At 41.4% G+C, this 23,758-nt stretch overlaps 1 protein-coding gene across 3 annotated transcripts; it reads right to left on the bottom strand.

Annotated features, from left to right (window-relative positions):
• Positions 1-324: 324 nt before the first annotated feature.
• Positions 325-16,361, bottom strand: LOC142749482 (transmembrane protein 53-like). Of its 3 annotated transcripts, XR_012882423.1 has the most exons (4): positions 16,187-16,361; positions 9,093-9,618; positions 4,911-5,350; positions 325-1,309 (listed from the first exon to the last, which is right to left on the bottom strand). XR_012882423.1 is itself a non-coding variant. In XM_075857562.1 (3 exons), exons 1-3 carry the CDS (start codon positions 16,259-16,261, stop codon positions 4,986-4,988), a joined length of 966 nt encoding a protein of 321 aa, XP_075713677.1. In that variant the 5' UTR covers positions 16,262-16,361; the 3' UTR covers positions 325-4,985. The 3 variants fall into 3 exon arrangements, 2 of the variants coding, with proteins under 2 accessions (XP_075713677.1, XP_075713678.1); XM_075857562.1 differs by having other exon boundaries at positions 325-5,350; XM_075857563.1 differs by lacking the exon at positions 16,187-16,361 and adding an exon at positions 16,054-16,161 and having other exon boundaries at positions 325-5,350.
• Positions 16,362-23,758: the final 7,397 nt, after the last annotated feature.

Raw genomic sequence — 23,758 nt, 5'->3', positions numbered from 1 at the left:
AAAACGCGGCGTTTTTTGCACGTGAAAAACGCACACATTCGTGTAAATGAGGCCTAACTGTGCTAATCTCCCACCACACTACAAGCTGTGTTTCGGAATAAAATCTTCTTTACTGACAAACAGGGAAGGCATTTTCTATTGGCTGTCTGCAGTTGGAGAGTGGAACTGAACATGTGCCTCCTCCCTCATCTCAGTAGGAGGACGAGCACATCACTATACAGATTAAACACCAGGGGGCGCCATTATAATGAAATAAAGAGAAAATCTCAACTGGAGCATTTTTATTAGAACATAAACTAATAAACAAATACATTTTTAATGCTGAATTATTTTGCTATAATATTTAAAGAGAACCTTTAAAGAGTGCACCATGTAATAAGCACTGCTGCACAAACCCTGTCTCACTTTAAAAAAAAATCCTATCCTCCTCCGTTATTTAGATATTGGTGCCGTTATATTTGGTGCCCAACATGTAAATAACCCCCTGAACTGTAAATGGGGCGTGTAAATGGCATGGGGCATGTTACTATCACTGTGACACTGTCCAATTAGCTACGGACAGTGTCCCAGCTGCTTGTGCTGTGTGATCTCTCTCGTGAGGTCACACAGTCTTTCCTTCACTGTCTGACGAGATAGAGAGGAGAGCGAGCACACACAGCTCCACCGCTGCCATGGAACAGAAGAGGAGAAAAAGAATGTGAATTCTTCTGTTCCCTAGCGGCAGGTGTATCGTCGGCAGCGGTGTCGGAGCTGTGCGCGCGCGAGCACGCTTTCACTCTTCAGCTCTCGGCAGACAAGGACAACAAGATCACAAAATATAACGGCACCGCTATCTAAATGAAGGAGGATAGCAATTTTTTTTTAAGTGAGACAGGGTTTGTACAGCCCTGCCTATTAAATCGTGCACTCAGCTGCACATTTATGGCTCTTTAATACTGGGACAACCCCTTTAAATGATCAGGCCTAATAGAAAAACAACATTTAACTTCAGAGCCTAACTTCATGCTTTGGAGTGGAGGTTTTGTAAGCCGTCATACATTAAGACAGTGCTGCACAACTCTGAGGACCCAAGTTTAATTCGAAGTCAGATCCATAGTCGAAGTTCAGAAATTATGTTTTGTTTTTCTTGGAGAGGTATTGGCATTTTTCAGTTTTTTTTCCAGAGGCTTTTTTTGCAAATGAGACGACAGAAATTGCAGCCATATCCGTTATCCCTTCTATTCTCTTCTCAAAGAGTGATAAACTGTAATTTTGTTGTTGGTTGAACATGCTGAGAAAATGACGGTCACCTCCAAACTTGTCAGTGAACCTGTCAGAATACATACAGGGTTTGTCCGGTTAAAGCAAATAAAGGTTATTCATTGTATAATGAAAGTTATACATTTTATCCTGTTTTCAGGATCTCTGCATGCAGTGGTTGAATGGGAACCTTCATTGTTTACTTCCAGAGGATGATGATAGAGAAGGATGAGAGCTGTCCTGGTTCTGTGATGGACACACAGGTGCATGACTTGTTACAGTACAGTTATTAGAGTTGTCCTTTATAGCCGAGCACCCGTGTGTCCTTTACATGACCAGGACAGATTTTCATCCTCTGGAAGTAAAAAAAATAAATATGTAGGTTTCTATTCGTTGACTACATGAAGAGATCTTGAAAATCATGAAAAATACATACAAAAGTATGTTAGAAAACTGAAACTCCAAAGAAGTATGAGGTAGACTAAGTTAGACTCTGTTCACATCTGTGTCAGAGATGCCGTTTAGAGTTTATATCACAGATCCGGTCCAAAATACAAGAAAAAATATCTTATCGTTTTCCAGTTAAACGACAGACACCATGACGGAAACCTGACGCAACCCATTAAAGTCAATGGGTTCCGTCTGGCCACCTTAGGTGACCGTCATGCGATGGATCCAGCGCTTAAGTTTTTTTCGTCCTGCTCCTAGGACTAAGCAGAACAGAAAATCCCTGCCTCAGGCAATAATATTGTGATACAGTTTACAGTATAATGTTGAAAAAATACAGCCCAACCATTCCCAACAGTAACCCTTGTATCAAACTATGAAAATAAACAGTGCTTTCGAGTTTGGAGCAATAATTGAATAACGCAGTAACTAGATGTCACATATAATTCATTCTGGAGTGATCAGTCTACATTGACACAATAGATTAGTATACTGGACCTTCGGGAGTTCTTGCTGCATTGTTGTACAAGTGTACATTCATTCCTGTACTTTCTTGTGCTATAGCACTGAATATCAGGCAAAATGACTGAGCATTTCTTATACATGAGCTGTAATGTTGGACATCTTATATAGTAAGCATTGGAAGCATAATATTAAATATGTGCATAGATGACGCCAACAACAGTGTACAATGTATATAGGAATCAGTATTGCTTATCTCTTCCAAGTTTTGTGAAAGTCCTTTGGGTATTTTTCAATCCCATCTATTTCCTGAGGTAGTTAAAAACACTTAATAAAGGCTGTTAATTTGTGAGCTGCAAATGAAAGTTTTTTTGGGGCGGGGATTCTACTTTTTTTTTTTAATGCTAAATAGGGATGTCACGATACCATAATTTGGACTTCGATACCGATACTTTGTGTAGTATTGCGATTTCGATACCAAAACTATACTTTGCCAACAGTAATAAAAAAAAAAAAAGGTCTTCCATTTTCTGATGTGAGGCGTGTTGTGATGATGAATTTTGAATGTGCCTCACATTAATAGTAATTAACCCCATCATGTTTCTCAGTCATAATGGGTTAATGTGTAAAGTACATGATGGGGTTAATTACTATTAATGTGAGACACATGGAGGTTAAATTCATCACACCTCGTGCCTCACAATAAGTGAAAGAAAGCAGTTTTTATTTTATTTTTTTACAGCGTACATATCATAAATGATGCAAAAAAATTATTGTGCAGGTTATTACGGCCGCGCAAATACCGAATGTGTATATTTTATGTATTGAGACTTATTTTAATGTTTATTGTAAAAATAGTGTATTTTTTAAAATTTAATATTACTTTATGTTTTTACTTTATTTTTAAACTTTAATCTACTGGCATATATCTATATGCCAGTAAACTAGTCTGTGTACGGATAGTACACAGGCAGTTGTGAAGACATACCTAAGTATGCCCTAACAAAAGGAAATCTGGTAAGACAGCCCTGGGGTCCTTCAATGGACCCTGGGCTGTCTGCCCATATATGGTATGTCCCTCAATCGCATCACAGGGATTCCTGTGATGCGATCCAAGGTGCATCCCCCCTTCTCATTTTCTCCTGAATGCTGCAGTCAGCTTTGATCGCAGCATTCAGGAGAATAGCGGCAGAGATGAGAGGTTTCTATGATCTCCGCCAGCGGGGCTGCGGCTATGTAATACAGCCATTGCCCCGCTCCTGACATTAAAGGAACAGTGTCACCACAAAAAAAATTTCATGTCAGTTTAATGTTAGTGTTTTATTAAAAACGTTTTTATTTATTTGTGTGTTACTTTTTTCTATTTTTTCACTTTTTCTTCCCTATGGGGGCTGCCATTTTTTTTTCCATTTCTGTATGTGTCGATTAACGACACATACAGACATGGAATACGGCAGGCACAGTCCCATAGGGACTGCGAACGGGGCCCGTCCCATCCACTTCTGTGTACGCCGTCTGTGTGGGAACTGCGCATGCGCCGCTCCCACACAGTCCAATTTGAAATGTGCGCCGTCCGGCGCCATTTTCCTGTGGACCGGAAGTCGCGGCTGGACAGTAAGATGACTACTTCCGGTCGCGGCTTCCGGACTTGTGCACTTGGACCAGCGGCAGACGACGGAGCGGACGGGCCGGAGGGAGCCGCGGCGGCAGGAGCAGGTAAGAGATTTCTATGTATGTTCGTGTGTGTTTACTACTGTATGTAAACCTACTACACTGTGTGTTAGCTCAAAAAATGGCGACACACAGTGTAGGAGGTTAGACCGTTCAATTCCCTCGTTTATCCCGGCACTAGCCAGGATAAAGGAGGGGGGGATTCTCAGAGCTCACTAGAGCGAGTGCTTTTTTTCCAATTTTGCAGCAAAAAGCAATGTGGTTGCTTTACCACATGCAATGCTGCAATTTTGGGAATAGCTCCATCTAGTGACCAGCAATGGGAAATATTATAAATTAGAATCTAATTTATAACATTTCCTGACTCGTGAAAAAAATAAACATGTTTTGCTGGCAACACATTCCCTTTAAGTGCGTGCGGTCAGCATGAGGTGATGCAGCCGAAGCTGCACTAATGAGCGGCAGCGCAGGCACTGAAGACAGAACATGGGGGTGTTTTGCAGTGTGCCCGCCATGTTTTGTCTTCATTGCCGGCAATCATTAGTACAGCGCCGGCAGCATCACCTCATCCTCATTGTTGTCGGGACTCAGGAGCAGGGCAATGGCTGTATTACACAGCCGCAGCCTCGCTCTCGTACATGCATGTGTTACTATACTTACCTGTGCAGCCGCACAGCTAAGTATCGAAATACATGAAATAACGGTATTGAAACAGTATCTAAGTTTCGATGCATCGTGCATCTCTAATACATAAATGTACTGCCATAATTAAAAATAACAACAAAAAAAAAAAAACATTGCTGATTTTATTAATTTGTCTCTTGGCCCCTGCTCTATGGCACATGTTTGTAGTCTTCAGAAATTGTAGAATCCTGGAAAAACACATTTAACATTTGTTGTCTATCGAGTACTGGTTATTACATAGGAGATTGAAAAAATAAGATATCATTAATGAGACACCATTCAGTTCAACAAGTACTGAATTGCTGGATAGGCGGTTATGTTTTGTGCACAAAATCAAAAGGGATTGATTTGGAGATAAAAGTGCAACGAGTTGTAGAAGCACCTGAGAAACATTCTGAAAACCATACCTGATACTTTAGTAGTATCCCCACTTTAACACAGTATACTGTTTGGGGCAGTGGAATAATTGTGCAGCAATCCAGCTACAGTTTGCTTTTTGGCACTCTGGCCTGTAGACCATTAATGAAATTGTTCAGGATTTCGGTGTATTCCGGTGTATGCTTTCGTAGATGCCCTGCGTGTACCGACTTTTCCCATTTCTTTCCCTGCACTTCGATTCCTTTCTTCTCCCAATCCTGCAGGAACTGATCCACCGCAGTATGGTCACTCATTGGGTCATTCATGCAGTAGAAGAAGAGAACAGGACAGGTGACTGGATTTTCCGAAAAGGCTTGAATTCCCTTCTCATAGTAATCTGCAGTATGGGCTTTTAGAAGTGAGAAGTAAAGTAGCGTTCCACGTATGATCAACGACTCTAAGAAAGGGAAGGATACCATGCGTGCCACACCTATGAAAACACAAGTATGGGTAAGTTCTAAATAGAATGGATAACATACAGTCCTTTATTTCATATGTGGTTTCCTTCTGCAGGGATCCAACTCTGTTCTTTTCCATAGCTTTGCTAAATCACAGACCTCAAACACAACTGTTCAAATAAGTCATATACACTACCGTTCAAAAGTTTAGGGTCACTTAGAAATTTCCTTATTTTTTAAAGAAAAGCAGTTTTTTTCAATGAAGATAACATTAAATTAATCAGAAATACACTCTATACATTATTAATGTGCTAAATGACTATTCTATCTGCAAACGTCTGGTTTTTAATGCAATATCTACATAGGTGTATGGAGGCCCATTTCCAGCAACCATCACTCCAGTGTTCTAATGGTACATTGTGTTTGCTAACTGTGTTAGAGGGCTAATGGATGATTAGAAAACACTTGAAAACCCTTGTGCAATTATGTTAGCTCCGCTGTAAAGTTTTGCTGTTTAGAGGAGCTATAAAACTGACCTTCCTTTGAGCTAGTTGAGAATCTGGAGCATTACATTTGTGGGTTCGACTAAACTCTCCAAATGGCTAGAAAAAGCGAGTTTTCATGTGAAACTCGGCTGTCTATTCTTGTTATTAGAAATGAAGGCTATTCCGTGCGAGAAATTGCCAAGAAACTGTAGATTTCCTACAACGGAGTGTACTACTCCCTTCAGAGGACAGCACAAACAGGCTCTAACCAGAGTAGAAAGAGAAGTGGGAGGCCCCGCTGTACAACTGAGCAACAAGACAAGTACATTAGTCTCTAGTTTGAGAAATAGACGCCTCACAGGTCCTCAACTGGCAGCTTCATTAAATAGTACCCGCAAAACGCCAGTGTCAACATCTACAGTGAAGAGGCGACTCCGGGATGCTGGCCTTTAGGGCAGAGTGGCAAAGAAAAAGCCATATCTGAGACTGGCCAATAAAAGGAAAATATTAATATGGGCAAAAGCACACAGACATTGGACAGAGGAAGATTGGAAAAAAGTGTCATGGACAGACGAATCGAAGTTTGAGGTGTTTGGATCACACAGAAGAACATTTGTGAGACGCAGAACAACTGAAAAGATGCTGGAAGACTGCCTGACGCCATCTGTCAAGCATGGTGGAGGTAATGTGATGGTCTGGGGTTGCTTTGGTGCTGGTAAAGTGGGAGATTTGTACAAGGTAAAAGGGATTTTGAATAAGGAAGGCTATCACTCCATTTTGCAACGCCATGCCATACCCTGTGGACAGCGCTTGATTGGAGCCAATTTCATCCTACAACAGGACAATGACCCAAAGCACACCTCAAATTATGCAAGAACTATTTAGGGAAGAAGCAGGCAGCTGGTATTCTATCTGTAATGGAGTGGCCAGCGCAGTCACCAGATCTAAACCCCATAGAGCTGTTGTGGGAGCAGCTTGACCGTATGGTACGCAAGAAGTGCCCATCAAGCCAATCCAACTTGTGGGAGGGGCTTCTGGAAGCATGGGGTGAAATTTCTCCCGATTATCTCAGCAAATTAACAGCTAGAATGCCAAAGGTCTGCAATGCTGTAATTGCTGCAAATGGAGCATTCTTTGACGAAAGCAAAGTTTAAAGGAGAAAATTATTATTTCAAATAAAAATCATTATTTCTAACCTTGTCAATGTCTTGACTATATTTTCTAGTCATTTTGCAACTCATTTGATAAATATAAGTGTGAGTTTTCATGGAAAACACAAAATTGTGTGGGTGACCCCAAACTTTTGACCAGTAGTGTAGGTCTATAAAAAAGACCTCAAAAGGCTATGTAAACCTTTGAAAGGCATTTTTAATAAATGGGTTCAGTTTCCGCGGGTCCTGCATGTCTCGGACACGCAGGATCGAGCCGTTAATGATCACATCTAAATTCATAACTTAGATGTGATAGATAACAGGTGGATTCTGCGTGACCCGCTGACACTGAACCCGTCAGGTCCGCGGGACTGACGGATTCAGATCATGGCGAGAGATACAGCGGCTCTGTATAGAGACTACAGAACTGCTGTATCTCAAAAAGTAAAACAAATTTTTTAATAAAAACTATTTAGAAAGTTGCACCAATCACACTGACTGACCTTTTTATTAATAAAAAAATCTTGCCTTTCAAAGGTTTACATAGCCTTTAAAGAGAGGAAAGCTGAAAGGTGCCCACTCATTATACATAGAACCATTAATGCTAAAGAGGTGACTGGAAATTACAATTATCATTAGGTGTATGATGCTAAAACCAAATGTTTAGACTGTCACAATTCTAGCACTAGTCATATGAGAAAATACACATGAAGCAATGCAAAACAATATTTCCAACTGTCCACAAGCGAAGCATTATTTTCATTACAAATTTCTTACAGTGTATGACCCTTTGCCAACCAGACTCCCAACAATAAAGGATGCTGGATGGCTTGTTGAATTGAATCAAAGGCTTATTGACCTGTCTAATATGAAAGTTCACAAAAGCAGACATACCCAGTTAGAAGATTACAATACGTATTAAATTATTTCTTATTATGATGCCCAATTAATAAACCTTCGGTGTGCAAGATAATATGGTGACATATCTGCACCACCCCTCTGTTAGGTATTTTTTTTACCTCTAGGATGAAAATTTGCATGCAAAAAAGTGTGGTTTTTTTTTTATATTGGTTTTGGTTTATTTAGTATTTAGCAAGAAATACCAAAATGTGGGAAAATCACTGTATTAATCCACGCAAGTAATGAAACGGTTTAGACTATTTATCATGATCTATTTAGCAAATCACCCATTTGTGCTTAGAAACAAACTACATAGAGTCTCTTTAAGTGAATGTCTTTGTCACCACATTATAAGTGCCCTATCTCCTACATAAGGAGATCGGCGCTATAATGTAGATGACCGCAGTGCTTTTTATTTAGAAAAACTATCTAATTTTACCACGTTAGGAGTGATTTTAGCTTTATGGTAATTAGTTTCTTAATGCCCAAGTGGGCGTGTTTTTACTTTAGACCAAGTGGACGTTGTACAGAGGACTGTATGACGCTGACCAATCCGTGACCAATCAGCGTCATACACTTCTCCCCATTCATTTACTCCGCGCATAGTGATACTGCGTTATTCACTATGTGCTGTCTTATACTAACATATTTACTCACTGTCAAGATACTTCAGTAACGTAGACATTCCTTCCAGCCAGGACGGGATGTCTACTCACAATCCCGGCACTTCGTTAACGTTTGTTTGGTACTTACAGCAGAGCAAGCGTAATCTTAATGTAAATGACAGGTTACAGCGAGATTACGCTTTGCTCTGCTATAAGTACCAAACAAACGTTAATGAAGTGCAGGGATTGTGAGTAGACATCCCGTCCTGGCTGGAAGGAATGACTATTCACTGTCTAAACACTTCAGTAACGTAAATATATTAGTATAAGACAGCACATAGTGAACAACGCAGGATCACTATGCGCGGAGTAAATGAATGGAGAGGAGTGTATGACGCTGATTGGTCACGGATTGGTCAGCGTCATACACTCCTCTGTACAATGCCCACTTGGGCATTAAGAAACTAATTAGCATAAAGCTAAAATCGCTCCTAACATGGTGAAAATACATTGTTTTTCTAAATAAAAACCACTGCTGTCACCTACATTACAGCACCCATCTCCTTATGTAGGAGATAGGGCACTTATAATGTGGTGACAGTCTCTTTAAATTGAGGTATGGTGCTTATTCACCTGTTGCCATTTTTTCCATGCTGCCAACCACAAGGCTGTCAAATACTTGACCATGAATCCTCTCCAGCATCTCACGCTGTTTCTTGGAAGCCCCCACCAACATCTGTGCAAATGTGTAGCCTCCAATAGACATTGCGTGGAGGTAGAGTTTACGGGAACAAAGGTCCTTTTCTCCCATTAGGAGATCTGACAAATGTCTTCCATACTCCAGACCAAACTTGGGCCACAAAAAGTGAGATAATGAGGTCTCTGCCACTAACACATCAAAGCCCAGGTTGAAGTACAGCTGGATATACTTCCCAAGGGATCGAGCATTTGAGCCCAACCAAGGAAGGAAGAGTAGCAGTGGGCGAGGAGAGGGATCATTTTCAGACATTGCTGGGTTGGTGTACAAGGAGACGGCGTTGGAGTATTTTTTAACATTAGAAGGCAATGAGGTAGTCAGAGCTTGTTCCTGAGGTCCAGAAGTTGCTTTCATAGTCAGGTTAACAGGTGTTGCACTTGCCGGATACTGGAGATAACGTCCCTATAGTAGAAACACAATCAGCAACATTAAAAAAATATTTATTTACAAAATAAACTTATGGATCATATTTATGATAGTTACTAATTATTTGTGTATGAAAACAAAATAGTTCTATACAAAATATTGACACTTGAAAATTCTGTCCAGTAATATATTATGCCGAATTCCAAAATCCACACAACCCTTTATAGGCAACTGAAATAGGTTTATAGGGTGTCGTCTGCTGCATAAAGTGGATAACAACGCTGGAGCAGGTTATTCTGGTGTTCTGGTGGCTTTTCCTACACCTACCACAATGGGCATCATTTTTACAAACCTATCTAACAGAAAAACAAGCCTTGTTGCCCATAGCAACCAGTGACAGTGCAGCTTTAATTTCCTAAACTACAATGGGAAACATGATAGCTGCATTTTGATTAGTTTCTAGGGGAAACAAGGTCAGATTTTAGAAATGGGGCCCATTATATAATTCAACAGTGGGGCAAGATAAGAAAAATAAAGTATTTCCAAAGTTACTGAACATTTTATGTAGATTATAATAGATCAAATCTAAAGTGTTTTTTATGGTAAAACAATGTTTGAGTTTTCAACAATAATAAAAAGAAAAACAGCGTATAATCGCAGCGATAATATAGATACGATAAGCAGGATCAATCGAAAACAGACCACAATATGATATCAGGTGTTCCAATACACATCCTTCGAAAAAGAGAAATAGTGATAAAAATTATAATTAAAAAAGTGCAGAAAAATTACTGCTGTAACAAATGAAAAAAAAAAAGTCTCACTCTATAAAGATCTAAAGGGTTGTTTAAGAGCACAGTTTACTTTAACCCCTTAATGACCAGCCTATTTTAGACCTTAATGACCAAGCTATTTTTTACGTTTTTGAATCGTCGCATTCCAAGAGCTATAACGTTTTTATTTTTGCGTCGACATAGCTGTATAAGGTCTTGTTTTTTGCAGGACAAGTTATATTTTTTAATAGCACCATTTTGGGGGACATATTTATTGATTAACTTTTATTAACTTTTTTGGGGGGGGGAATAGAAAAAAATCTGAAATTTCAACACTTTTTTGCGTCCTAAATCTACGCCGTTTACCATGTAGTATAAATAACACAATAACTTTATTCAGCGGGTTGTTACTATTTCAACGATACCATATTTGTTTAGTTTTTGTATGTTTTACTACTTTTACACAGTAAAAACGCTTTTTTTTCTAAATGATTTGTTTTTGTGTCTCCATATTTGAAGAGCTGTAACGTTTTTATTTTTTCGCCGATGCGGTCGTATGAGGGCTTTTTTTTTGTGGGACGACTTGTAGTTTTTATTGGTACCATTTTGGAGTAGATGCGACTTTTTGATCACTTTTTAATCACATTTTTTTAAAGTCAGGATTCACAGAAAACAGCAATTTTTCCGTCGTTTTTTATTTAATTTTTTACGACGTTCACCGTGCGGGTTAAGTAATGTAATAGATTTATAGACGGGGTCGTTACGGACGTGGCGATACCAAATATGTGTAACTTTTTAACTTTATTTTGTTTTTTTAATACTAAAGGGAAAAAGTGGGTTTTTCATTTTTTTTCTATTAACTTTATTAAACTTTTTTTTTCACTAGTCCCATTAGGGGACTTCACTATGCGATGGTCCGATCGCATTTATAATACACTGCATTGCAGTGTATTATGCCTGTCCGTTTAAAACGGACAGGCATCTGCTAGGTCATGCCTCCGGCATTATCTAGCAGGCATTCATTACAGGCAGACCCGGGGGCCTTTATTAGGCCCCCGGCTGCCATTGGAGACACAGACACTCTGTGATCGTATCGCCGGGTGTCGGTGGGATGAGAGGGAGCTCCCTCCCTCTCTCCAAAACCACTCAGAGGCAGTGCTCGCTATTGAGCACCGCATCTGAGGGGTTAAACGGGTGAGATCGATACTAATATCGATCTCACACGGCAGAGCAGGGACGCCATTTGACAGCTCCCTGCTCTGTTTACTTATTCCGATGCCGCAACGTAAAAAGTCTATGGCATCGGAATAAGGCCCGTTAGTGATCGACGTAAAAAGACTATGGGCCGGTCACTAATGGGTTAAATCTAGCAGAACCTTTTTACTTATTGCTGTACATCCCTAACTTCCCTCTTTTCGTCATAATGGCATGGCCAGACGTGGCAGAATTGCTCTGGAATTCCGCTGCGGCCAGTCCGCAGCTGACATTTTCTCCATTGCTTTTTAGTTAGGTTCGTGCACATGTTGTGGAAAACTCCGCTGCGGACCATAGGCTGCGGTGCGGAATTTGTTGTCCGCAGCATACACTGACTGTTGCGGACGTGTAGCGGACTTGTTGCGGAATTTCTCCATTGACTTCAATGGAGATTCAAAATTCCGCAATGAAGTCCGCAGATGTTATGTGTGTTGCGTAGCGTATTTGTTTTACGAACATGACATTTCTTCATTCTGGCTGGACCTATGTATTTCTAGGTCTACAGCCAGACTGAGGCCCCATGCACACTAACGTAAAAACGCCTGTAATCACGGGCCGTTATTACGGCACGGACAGGCCCATAGAAGTCAATGGGGCTCCCGTAATTACGGGTGACCGTGTGTACACCCATAATTACGGGAGCATTGCTAGGTGACGTCAGGAGATAGTCACTGTCCAGGGTGTTGAAAGAGTTAAACGATCGGCAGTAACTGTTTCTGCACCCTGGACAGTGACTTCCGATCACAATATAGATCAACGTGTTAAAAAAATAGAAGTTCCTACTTACCGAGAACTCCCTGCTTCTTCCTCCAGTCCGGCCTCCCGGGATGACGTTTCAGTCCAAGTGACGGCTGCGGCCAATCACAAGCTGCAGCGGTCACATGGACTGCCGCGTCATCCAGGGAGGTCGGGCTGGATGTCGAAAGAGGGACGCGTCACCAAGACAACGGCCGGGTAAGTATGAATTTCTTTTACTAGGGAAAGGGCTGTCCCTTCTCTCTATCCTGCACTGATAGAGAGAAGGGAAGTACTCTTCACCTGAAGACGCAACGGCTAATCCGCATCAATTTGCTGCCCATTTTAGGCAGAGCCGCAACAGAATCTGCAACGCAGATTATGTGCGGCATTGAAACACGCCACGTCTGGACATGCCTTAAATGGTCTTACCTACTCAGTATTATTTGATGACTTGTGGAACGTTCATGTGTTTAAATACTGCAGGTGTGTCAGGTAGAACCCCTAGCTGCCTCTACTGCTCTGCTCCAGCTCTCTTCTAATGTCTGTGTTATTACAGTACACCCCCTCCCATGGATGAGGTCAAAGTTATAAGCCCATCCTCTCTGCTGTCAGTACAAAAGGAAAAAACATTCTTAGAAAGTTTGAACTGTTCTGTAAGTCGGCACGTTAGGGTATGTTCACACGTAGAGTCAAAAACGTCTCAAAATACGGAGCTGTTTTCAAGGGAAAACAGCCCCTGATTTTCAGAAGTTTTTTGAGCTACTCGCATTTTTCGCTGGGTTTTTGCAGCGTTTTTGAGCTGTTTTCATTGGAGTCTATGAGAAAACGGTTCCAAAAACGTCCCAAGAAGTGTCCTGCACTTCTTTTGACGAGGCTGTAATTTTACGAGCCGTCTTTTGACAGCGACACGTAAAATGACAGGTTGTCGGCACAGTACATCGTAACACCCATTGAATGTAATGGGCAGATGTTTGCCAACGTATTGGGAGCCGTTTTTCCAGGATGTAATTTGAGGCGTGAAACGCCTCCATTACGTCTGAAAATAGGTCGTGTGAACCCAGCCTTACAGGAGATAAGAGTGGGAGAACCTGCTTACTCGGCATGTTTCCAGCCTGCTGTCATCTGTGCAGTTCACAATTCTATTATCCAGTCTTTAGTGAAATATAGAAAACACTACATATAAAGCTTTTTAGTTTCTGGTGTTTTAGGAGTCAGTGTAGTTTTTTGAAAAAGCTGTATGGAGTATGGCAATTTATCTAGGAATTTTCCATAGGCTTCTCTATAGGAAAAAACGCATGCACTAAATAAAAAAACACCACCAAAACACGTTCCATTAAAAATGCTTAAAATTCTTGGCATGTTTTAAAACACTGAAGAAGAAAAGTGTGTGTAATGTGGCCTAAAGGAAAGACTGATAGGTCTTCTGTATGTTGTATATACTCCTGAGTTTGGCTAAAAAAAAAACCTGACAAAAATCACAATGTGTGATTTCAGCCTTAGGCCAGGATCACACATGCAGTTTCAGTAGCAAATTTTTGACGCAGTCTTGAGTCAAAGCCAGAAGTGGACTCAAAAGGAAGGAGATGCATCAGTCTTTTCTTTATACTTTTCCTTCCTTTTGGATTCACTTCTGGCTTTGACTCAAAAGACTGCGTCAAAACGGTGTGTGTGATCCTGGCCTAAAGTGGTTGAACAACTGCAGACCTAGATGTTATATACTATATTATAGAGCATCAATTGTATAGCTTAAACTTTTGAACTAAGAAAAGCAACGACTGCGGAATAAAAAAAAACGCACCGCAGGTCAATTTATGAACTTTTTTCAGCAGAATTTTTTGCAGCGTGTGGATGAGTTTTACTACATGCATTATATATCGAAGATCATACATATCACACCAGATGTTTGGCCTCATGCACACGACAAAACCACGAGTCTGTTGCGGTCCATCGGAGGGGAACAAACCTTTGTTGTGTATCTTCAGGATTCACGAATCCATAACAATTTCACCAGTGGTGTGAACCCGCAAATCCAGACAGCAAAATGACATGTCCTGAGTCTGTGGTCCGGATTCGCGTCCCCAGCACAGATCCATGAAAGCCACGGTTGTGTGCATGGGGCCATTAAATGAATGGTTCGCAATTGATCCACAAAAATGCGGATAAATTGCAGACGCAAATGCACGGTCGTGTGCACGAGGCCTTGTCCGACATCAACCCCTGCATACCTTAACGGTTTACCAATGCATATTGTAATGTACCCACAGGCTTCTTCTGTGTAAACCTATGGCTAAAGTATATCCACTCTGCATTCATTTCTAAGGTTAAAGGAGTTATCCGGGTTATTAAAACTGATGGCTTATCCTTAGCATAAGAACATCAATATTAGATCGGTGGGGGTCCGACTGTCAGCACCGCCACCGATCACCTGGTTAAGGGGTTGCACGAGCGGCACATCCTCGTCATTATTTGCATGGTTCTTCTCTCCATTAGCACTTGCACGCGTTGTTACATTTGTAGCGGCCATGCAAGATATTGCACCACTGTCCCATTCACTTAGATCGGACACCCACCGATCTGATAGTGATGGCTTATCCTAAGAATATGCCATCAATTTTAAATAACCCGGATAACCCTTTTAAGGCCTTATTCACATGAACGTATTTCTTGTCAGTGTGTTGTCCTTTTTAACAACAGAGGGCACACTGACCCTTACAAGTCAATGGGGCTATTCAAACATCTGTTCTTCATATAAATGAAAAACTGTTCGTTCTTTTGGACTCCAATTGGACACGTTCGTGTGAATAAAACCTAAATGTATGTTTTTTTTGCATAACCAAGAAATCTAAGTTTTGATGTCTCTGGCACACTCTCTGCGCTGACGGTCTCTAGTGGTCTCTTGGTGGGATGCTAGAGCTGTCACTCAGAGCAAAGGGGAGTAGATGGCACCGTTCAGTGAAGAGCCCGATCATTGAACATGAAGAGGCCGCCTCTGTGGCACTTGTAATTGCGATACCGGGGACATAAAACATAGATTTCTCGGTCATGCAACTTGGTAATACAGGTATCGCTAGTCTGCGCTCCCCACCCTATATTTAACGCAGTCACCAGTTTTGAGGGCTCAAAACTGCCGACAGTTTCCCTTGAACACGGGCAGATTTCGGCCCATAATCTGTGCCGATAATAACAGGTCGATCAGCGCTTGTTTGAGGGCCCTTTAAACTGTATAAAGACTGAACGATCTTATTAACCATTGGCTACACATCGCTGGTAGCACATCCCCTGTTCACACAAGGAGATGTGCTGCTGACAATGAGGATTTTTAGGTCGGCGTAAAATATGCGATCGGCCAACGAACAAGCGCAATGATCTGGAACGAAGATTTGTGTGAACACTGGTTTGCCCAATCTTTGACCTGTGTAAACGGGCCTTATTAGCGCCTGGACCCCACCGATCAAGATGATTTTTTTTGTACAAGTTTTTACATTTATGTACACATTACAGAATAGGAAATTGTACATACATCAGGCAGCGATGAATATTCAGCAACACTTTCTGGAACAAATAACTAGGGCTTGTTCCAAAAGAGGAATATTTCAAGAGCAAAGAGTGACAGAGGGACAAAAGCAGGGGCAGTCCCTCCAATAGTGGCATCAGATGGCAAGACTGGGGATGCTCCACTATTTCGGCATGTGTGCACATTACCTACCAGCCTGTAGGTTGCTTCCTGATTCCACTATCTGCAGGTCTCCTCACAGGAATGGCATCAGCAGCGCTGACCTCCAACCACAAGCAACCCGCTAACCTGTTAACCAGCTACCTTCGGGTCCCCATTCACTTACCGTTCTGAGGTAGGATGCTGTACGGTAGACCGTGTAACGAAGGGCGCATGTAACGCTACCCAATATCGTCATCATCACCCCAGGCCCAGATACTAAACACAAGTAGACCTTGCGTAAGAGAGCGTCTACAAGTTACTTTCCTCCTAAAACAGGAACAACTGTGTTGTATGAGGAGTGTGAGGGCTCCGGAGATTGAATTGCTGCAGTGCACCATTAGGAGGTATTATTGGCAGACGCTCCCTTAGGTTTCCCTTTGAGTCTAGGGACGGAGGGCATGCTGTATACCATGTGAGACCTTTTACCCTGGCAGTGCTGTGTGCCTGCTCCAGGGCACATACTAGAAGGAATGGCAGTTTGCAATGTTATGAGAAGAAAATTGAGTTGAGTACATTGAATACATATATTTTTTTCCACATACTTTTTGCTAAAATCCTCTATGACATTTCACATATGTCATGACGATAAATAACAACTGTTTTTGGAGAATATGTAATGAGAAATTTCATGAAGAGACTCCTGTTTTTACCTGAGCCCATAACTACATATACTGATGAACAAGTAGGGATGAGCGTATTAATAAAATAATATGTAATAACAAGTGCAGGGGCGTAGATATTGGGCGTTTAGCCGCATTTTTTGCGGTGTTTGTTTTGGTTTTTTTTGCTAAAATTATGGGGCTGGATGTTAGTTGAAAATCTATAGAAAAATATGAGAATGTCTACATTTATAGCACTTTTGGGATAAGTGGCGTTTTTTAATGGCACGTAAAAGACGCCATTAAAAAAAATTCAGCCTTTTTTTGCAACAAAAAACCCCCAAAACCTATGTTAAGTAAACCAAAAGCATGCATGTGTGCTCAATGAAATGAATAGAAGTTTTTGAAGGTGCCGAACACGGTCACGATACCTTTTGCTGTTACATTACAAACATATTTAGACGTGCACAAAGACGGCATCTTTTAGCCAATTAAAAGCCTGTTCAGGTTGTGGGAGATTTGTTCATTAGTTGCACCAAAATTTAACTTTTGTCTTACATTTTGAAGGACTTTTCATTTCGTACTTTGATATTAAGGTCATACAACGTTCAGCCATAACATTAAAACCACTGACAGGTGAAGTGCATTGGCAAGGGCCAATATATGATGGTCAGACAACTCGGTCACAGCATCTCCAAGATGGCAGGCCTTGTAGAGTGTTTCTGGTATGCCGTGGTTAATACCTATCAAAATTGGCCCAAGGAAGGACAACTGGTGAACCGGCAACAGGGTCATAAGTCATGGGATCAAGAGATCAAGGTGCTGATTTGACCTCCAAACTCCCCAGATCTCAATACGATCGAGCATTTTTCAAATGCATTGGAAAATCAAGTCCGTTGCATGGAGGACACTCGGCTGGCAACTTACAGGACTGAAAAGATCTGCTGCTAATGTCTTGATGCCACATACCAAACTGTGAATCAGGCCAGCATGGTAGAATTTCTGCAAGAAAACCACAACGGAAGGAGACAAATAAGAGGAAGAGATTTACTTCGGCAAAGGAACCACAGGCAGTGGACATTAGAGCAGTGCAAACCTGTCCTTTGGTCTGAGGAGTCCAGATTTGAGATTTGTGGCTCTAACTTCAGTATCTCAGTTAGACACAGAGAATGTGAACAAATTATATCTGCATGTGTTGTTCCCACCATGAAGCGTGGGGGAGGGGAGTACATTTGTGGAGGTACTTTGCTGGTAACATTGTTCGCGACATATACAGAATTGATTGCACACTTATAATGTGGTGACAGAGCCTCTTTAAGTGGCCTATATTGTACATGATGTGATCGGTGCCGTAATGTAGATTACAGCAGTGTTTTTTATTTAGAAAAACGATCATTTTTGACGGAGTTATAACCTATTTTAGCTTTATGCTAATGAGTTTCTTAATGGCCAACTGGGCGTTGTGGAGAAGTGTATGACGCTGACCAATCAGTGACCAATCAGCGCCATACACTTCTCTCCATTCATTTACTCTGCAGATATCGATATAGCTATATCGCTATGTGCAGCCACATACACACACAGAAAATTGAAAGAAGGATTGACCCAGCGCTGTGATTATTAAAAGGGATTCAGTGTTCCCACTTTTATTGGTATGAAAATATAAATAAAAATAGAGAGATGCAGTATCAAGGTGGTTTCTTAACCCCTTAAGGACACGGCCAATTTTGGCCTTGAGGACAGAGCAATTTTTTTACATTTCCCCTCTTTGCATCCCGACGCTCATAACTCTTATTTTTTGTACGACGTAGTTGTATGAGACTTTGTTTTTTGCGGGACGAGTTGTACTTTATGTAGGTACCATTTTTTGGTACAAATACATTATCGCTTAATTTCTATAAATTTTTATTTTGGCGAAAATGCAGAAAAAAAAAAAAAAGCAGTTCCGCTGCAGTTTTAATAACTCTTTTTTTTACACCATACACCGATCATCATAAATAATGTCATCCATTTGTTGTACGGGTTGTTACGGTCGTAGCAATATCAAATATGTCTATATTATTTCATGTTTTGGGACTTATATTTTAAAAAGTTTATTTATTATAAAAAATGTGTTTGTGTATTTTTTAAACTTTTTATTTATCATAAAAAAAAAATTTCATTCATTTAACTTTTTTTTTAAATCCCATAAAGGGATTTATCATTTTGATTTTGTAACTGTAATGTACTGGCATAGATCTATATGCCAGTACATTAGCCTGTGTACTGATTGTACACAGGCAGTTGTTAGGGCATACCTCATTATGCCCTAACAACAGGAAATATGTTCAGACAGCCCTGGGGTCCTTCAATGGACCCTGGGCTGTCTGGCCATACGAGTTTTGGGCTTTGATCGCGTCACAGTTATTTTCTGTGACGCGATCAATGTGCAGTCCCCCCTCTTTGAACGCCGCAATCGGCTTTCATTGCGGCGTTCAAAGGGTTAACGGCGGAGAGAAGATGTTTCTCTCCTCTCCGCTGTCAGAGCGGGGCCGTGGCTGTGTATTACAGCCGTTGCCCCGCTCTCGATCGCGCGCACAGACGGCTGTCACACAGGTCGGCAACCAGTTAAGGGAAGATGCCCGAGCCTACGCGTTTCGAAAACTAGCCGTGTTCTTATTCATGGCAAAAATACATCTGCGACGTGTGCTTCTCTGGTCTATATCCCAAATCAGTGATTGGGGCGGAGTGGTTCTGTGAGACACCTGTAGCTATCTGAGATGCAGAAAAAAAATAACCCTCAAGGTTCCGGATGGAACTAGGGTAAATAGAACATATGACTCAGCTCTACGTGCACACATTTAAAAAAATAGAACAGTTGTAGGAATGTACTATAAACAATGCCCCTGAGGCTAAATCTCCAGTGAAGATAAATATATGTACTGGAAGGAGGCAAAAAGAATTTATGGAACCATTATTAACAATATAGCCCAACGCTAATAGGACATAGACATGGCGAGAAACACGCGTTGCACATAAAATGCTCTTTATAATAAAAAAACACAGAAAGAAATCAAAAAAGAAAAATACATAGTATATATTTCCTCGAACAGAAAAATATAAAACGTAAATGAATATAAGCTCACTGGCAGTTGTCTGTATATGGTCTACTCAACTTGAAAAAAGGAAGAAAATAGTTAAAAGCAAATATCAGAACATGTGTTTTCATGGGTATGCTAACATTACTGCAGTCTGTATATTTACAATATGTGCATTTGTAATGATGGGGGTAGGGAAACAGACAAGTGAACCCTAATCTACCCACCACTCAGTCCCTGCCTACTTGCAACGACCCGCCCTAGGCGACAGGGTACAACTGGGCGACGGTCCCTACGCTCAATAAGTGCACGATAGGTGCCAGGAAGTGGCGCCACTCTTCAAATGCCCATTTAATGGCTAAGAGTTCGCGGTTGCCAATATCATAGTTACTCTCAGTGGGCGAAAACTTCCTGGAGAAGTAGGCACAGGGACGGAGATGGGTGAGGGACCTGGTACCCTGGGACAAGACAGCCCCCACTCCCACCTCGGACGCGTCAACCTCCACGATAAATGGCTCCATTTGGTTGGGCTGAACCAGCACCGGGGCCGAGATAAAGCACTTCTTAAGGACCTCAAAAGCCTGGACAGCCTCAGGAGGCCAGCGGAGGAGATCAGCACCTTTGCGAGTGAGATCCGTAAGAGGCTTAGCGATGACCGAGAAGTTAGCAATAAATCTCCTGTAATAATTAGCGAACCCCAAGAACCACTGTAACGCCTTCAGGGAGGCAGGTTGGACCCATTCCACCACAGCCTGGACCTTGGCGGGGTCCATGCGGAATTCATGAGGAGTGAGGATTTGACCCAAAAATGGTATCTCCTGCACCCCAAACACACATTTTTCGGTCTTTGCAAACAGTTTGTTTTCCCGAAGGACCTGGAGCACCTTCCTGACATGCTCAATGTGGGAGGACCAGTCCTTGGAAAATACAAGTATGTCATCAAGGTACACTACAAGAAATACCCCCAGGTAAATCTCTTAAAATCTCATTTATGAAATTCTGGAAGACCGCGGGAGCATTACACAACCCAAAGGGCATGACGAGGTATTCGAAATGACCTTCGGGCGTGTTAAACGCAGTCTTCCACTCATCCCCCTCTTTGATGCGGATAAGGTTATACGCCCCCCGTAGATCAAACTTAGAGAACCATTGGGCCCCCTGAACCTGATTAAAGAGATCAGGAATCAAAGGAAGGGGATACTGGTTCCTTACAGTGACCTTATTCAAGTTACGGTAGTCAATGCATGGCCTAAGACCACCATCCTTCTTCCCTACGAAGAAGAAGCCAGCACCTACCGGAGAAGTAGAGGGGCGAATGTAACCCTTGGCCAGGCATTCCTGGATATACTCTCTCATGGCTTCACGTTCGGGACAAGAGAGATTAAATATCCTACCCTTAGGGAGCTTAGCTCCTGGTACCAAATCGATTGCGCAATCGTATTCTCTATGAGGAGGTAACACTTCGGAGGCCTCCTTAGAGAAAACATCAGCGAAGTCCTGAACAAACTCAGGTAGCGTGTTCACCTCCTCAGGGGGAGAAATAGAATTAACAGAAAAACATGACGTCAAGCATTCATTACCCCATTTGGTAAGATCCCCAGTATTCCAGTCAAACGTGGGATTATGCAACTGCAACCAGGGAAGGCCTAAAACCAAATCGGACATATTAGCCGCAAATCCCAAAAAAACTGATGGTATTGGAGTTGTAAACATGTGTAAATTTTAGTTTGAAACTATTGCTGTTCAAATAGATCAAAAAGTCTGGTATGGCAGATACATCGCCCTCCCAAATGAATAGGAGGTCATCAATGTGTCTGCCATACCAGTGGACATGCCCAGCAAAAGGATTGCTGGCAGAAAAGAAAGCACATTACTCCCACCACGCCATGACCAGATTGGCCAAGGATGGTGAGAATTTCGCACCCATGGACACTCCTCTTTTCTGCAGATAATAGATACCATCAAATTGAAAGTAATTGTGTGTCATGAGAAAATTCAACACCTCCACAACGAAAATTTGCAGTGCAGTCATATGCACTGCATTTCAAGAGATGATATTCCAGAGCTCTAGTGGCTACTATATGAGGTATGCTAGTATACAATGAAACCACATCGCAACTAAGCCATGTTTGGTTTGGGCCCCAAATTTTGTTGTTAAAAATACACAAAACATCTTTGGTATCGCTAAGGTGTCCAGGAACTCTTAAGACTAATGGCTGGAGAAGCGAATCCAACCACTCTGATAATCTCTCTGCGAGAGATCCAATGCTAGAAACTATGGGGCGCATGGGTGGAGGAATGATCCCTTTATGTGTTTTGGTTAAGGCATGTAAGATTGGAATAACGGGATATTCTATAAGTAAGTAATCATATTGTTTTTTGGAAAGTGTACCCTTTCCCAAACCCATATCCAATAGATTTTTTTAGGATTTGATGATAATTTGTAGTTGGGTTGCGATCCAATTTCACATATGTATCGGTGTCTGATAATAATTCCATTATTTGATTTATGTACATGTCCGTATCCATAACAGTAACACTACCCCCCTTATCTGCCATACGTATGACTATATCGTTATTATCACGGAGGGATCACACTGCCTCATTCTGAGTAGCTGTTAAATTGTGTTTGATTTTATTCTTTTTACTGAGATCATTGATTTTATGTAGTTCTCTTTCTATAACAAGATTGAATCTATGGATAAATTCCATCCTAGATTGTATAGGATAATACACTGGATTTGGAGTAGAAAATGTAACAGTTGACTAATTGGAGGATCTAGCTGAGCGAGAGGAATCTCAATCAAACACATAAGGGCCGTCTGCTCCTGGAACATAAGTGATCGAAAGACATTAGTTCCCGTTGGTGTCACAATCAATTCTGGATAGGTGGTTCGCTCAATATCATCTGAGGTTAAGAAGAGTCTCTTGATTGTAAGATTGGGGATAAATTTATTTATGTAAAGTAAGGTGTTGAAAATATCAAAGTCCCGATTTGGAACAAAATTTAAGCCAAGTGCAAGGACTTCTATCTGTGTTGGTGTGAGGGACACTAAAGAATATGGATGTCATCAATTTGTCATCAGTGTCGGTGGTTCCTCAAACGGCGGGGTTGTGTTACTTCCGTTGGTCTTATGTTTCCTGCCCCCCCTCTTCCCCCGTTTTTTGGAAGATAACGTTTGTCATTAAAACTTTGTCTAGGTGTGTGTACAACTCTAGGCAGATCCATATCAGATCCTCCTTCTGCACCGTCAGTGGTCTATTGCTCCGTGGAACTAAAACTGATCCTATAGGGGCTAGTATTGGGTTTGTTGAATCTCCTTCGTTTTTTTTAAATGGATTTAGCTCACACACTAACATTACTGAAGTGTCCTGACAGTGAATAGACATCACTACCAGCCAGGACGTGATGTCTATTCAGAATCCTGACACTTCGGTAACGTTTGTGTGTGATTTACAGCACAGTAAGCGTAATCTCGCGAGATTACGCTGTAAACGACAGCCCAGCGTGATCTCGATGTGCTGTGTGGGTAAGTCACACACAAACGTTACCGAGGTGTCAGGATTCTGACTAGACATCACGTCCCGGCTGGTAGTGAACTAACTCTCTGGACACTTGAGTAACATTAATGTGTGAGTATGTGGCTGCACATAGTGATCTTACTAGAACACTATGTGCGGAGTAAATGAATGGAGAGAAGTGTATGACACTAATTGGCCAGAGTCATACACTCCTCTGTACAACGCCCACTTGGTTAAAAAGTAAAACACGCCCAGTTGGTCATTAACAAACTCATTAGCATAAAGCTAAACTAGGTCATAACTCCATCAAAAATGATAATTTTTCTAAATAAAAAAACACTGCTGTTATATACATTACAGCGCCGATCACATTATGTAGAAGATAGGCCACTTATAATGTGGTGACAGAGACTCTTTAACCAGCATGACTACCACAGCATTGGGTTTGTGCTTAGTTGGGCCATCATTTGTTTTTCAACAGGACAATTACCCAAAACA

The sequence above is a fragment of the Rhinoderma darwinii genome, chromosome 3, assembly GCF_050947455.1.
Source record: "Rhinoderma darwinii isolate aRhiDar2 chromosome 3, aRhiDar2.hap1, whole genome shotgun sequence".
Classification (NCBI taxonomy): Eukaryota; Metazoa; Chordata; class Amphibia; order Anura; family Rhinodermatidae; genus Rhinoderma; species Rhinoderma darwinii.
This window is presented reverse-complemented; position numbering and strand designations above follow the sequence as displayed.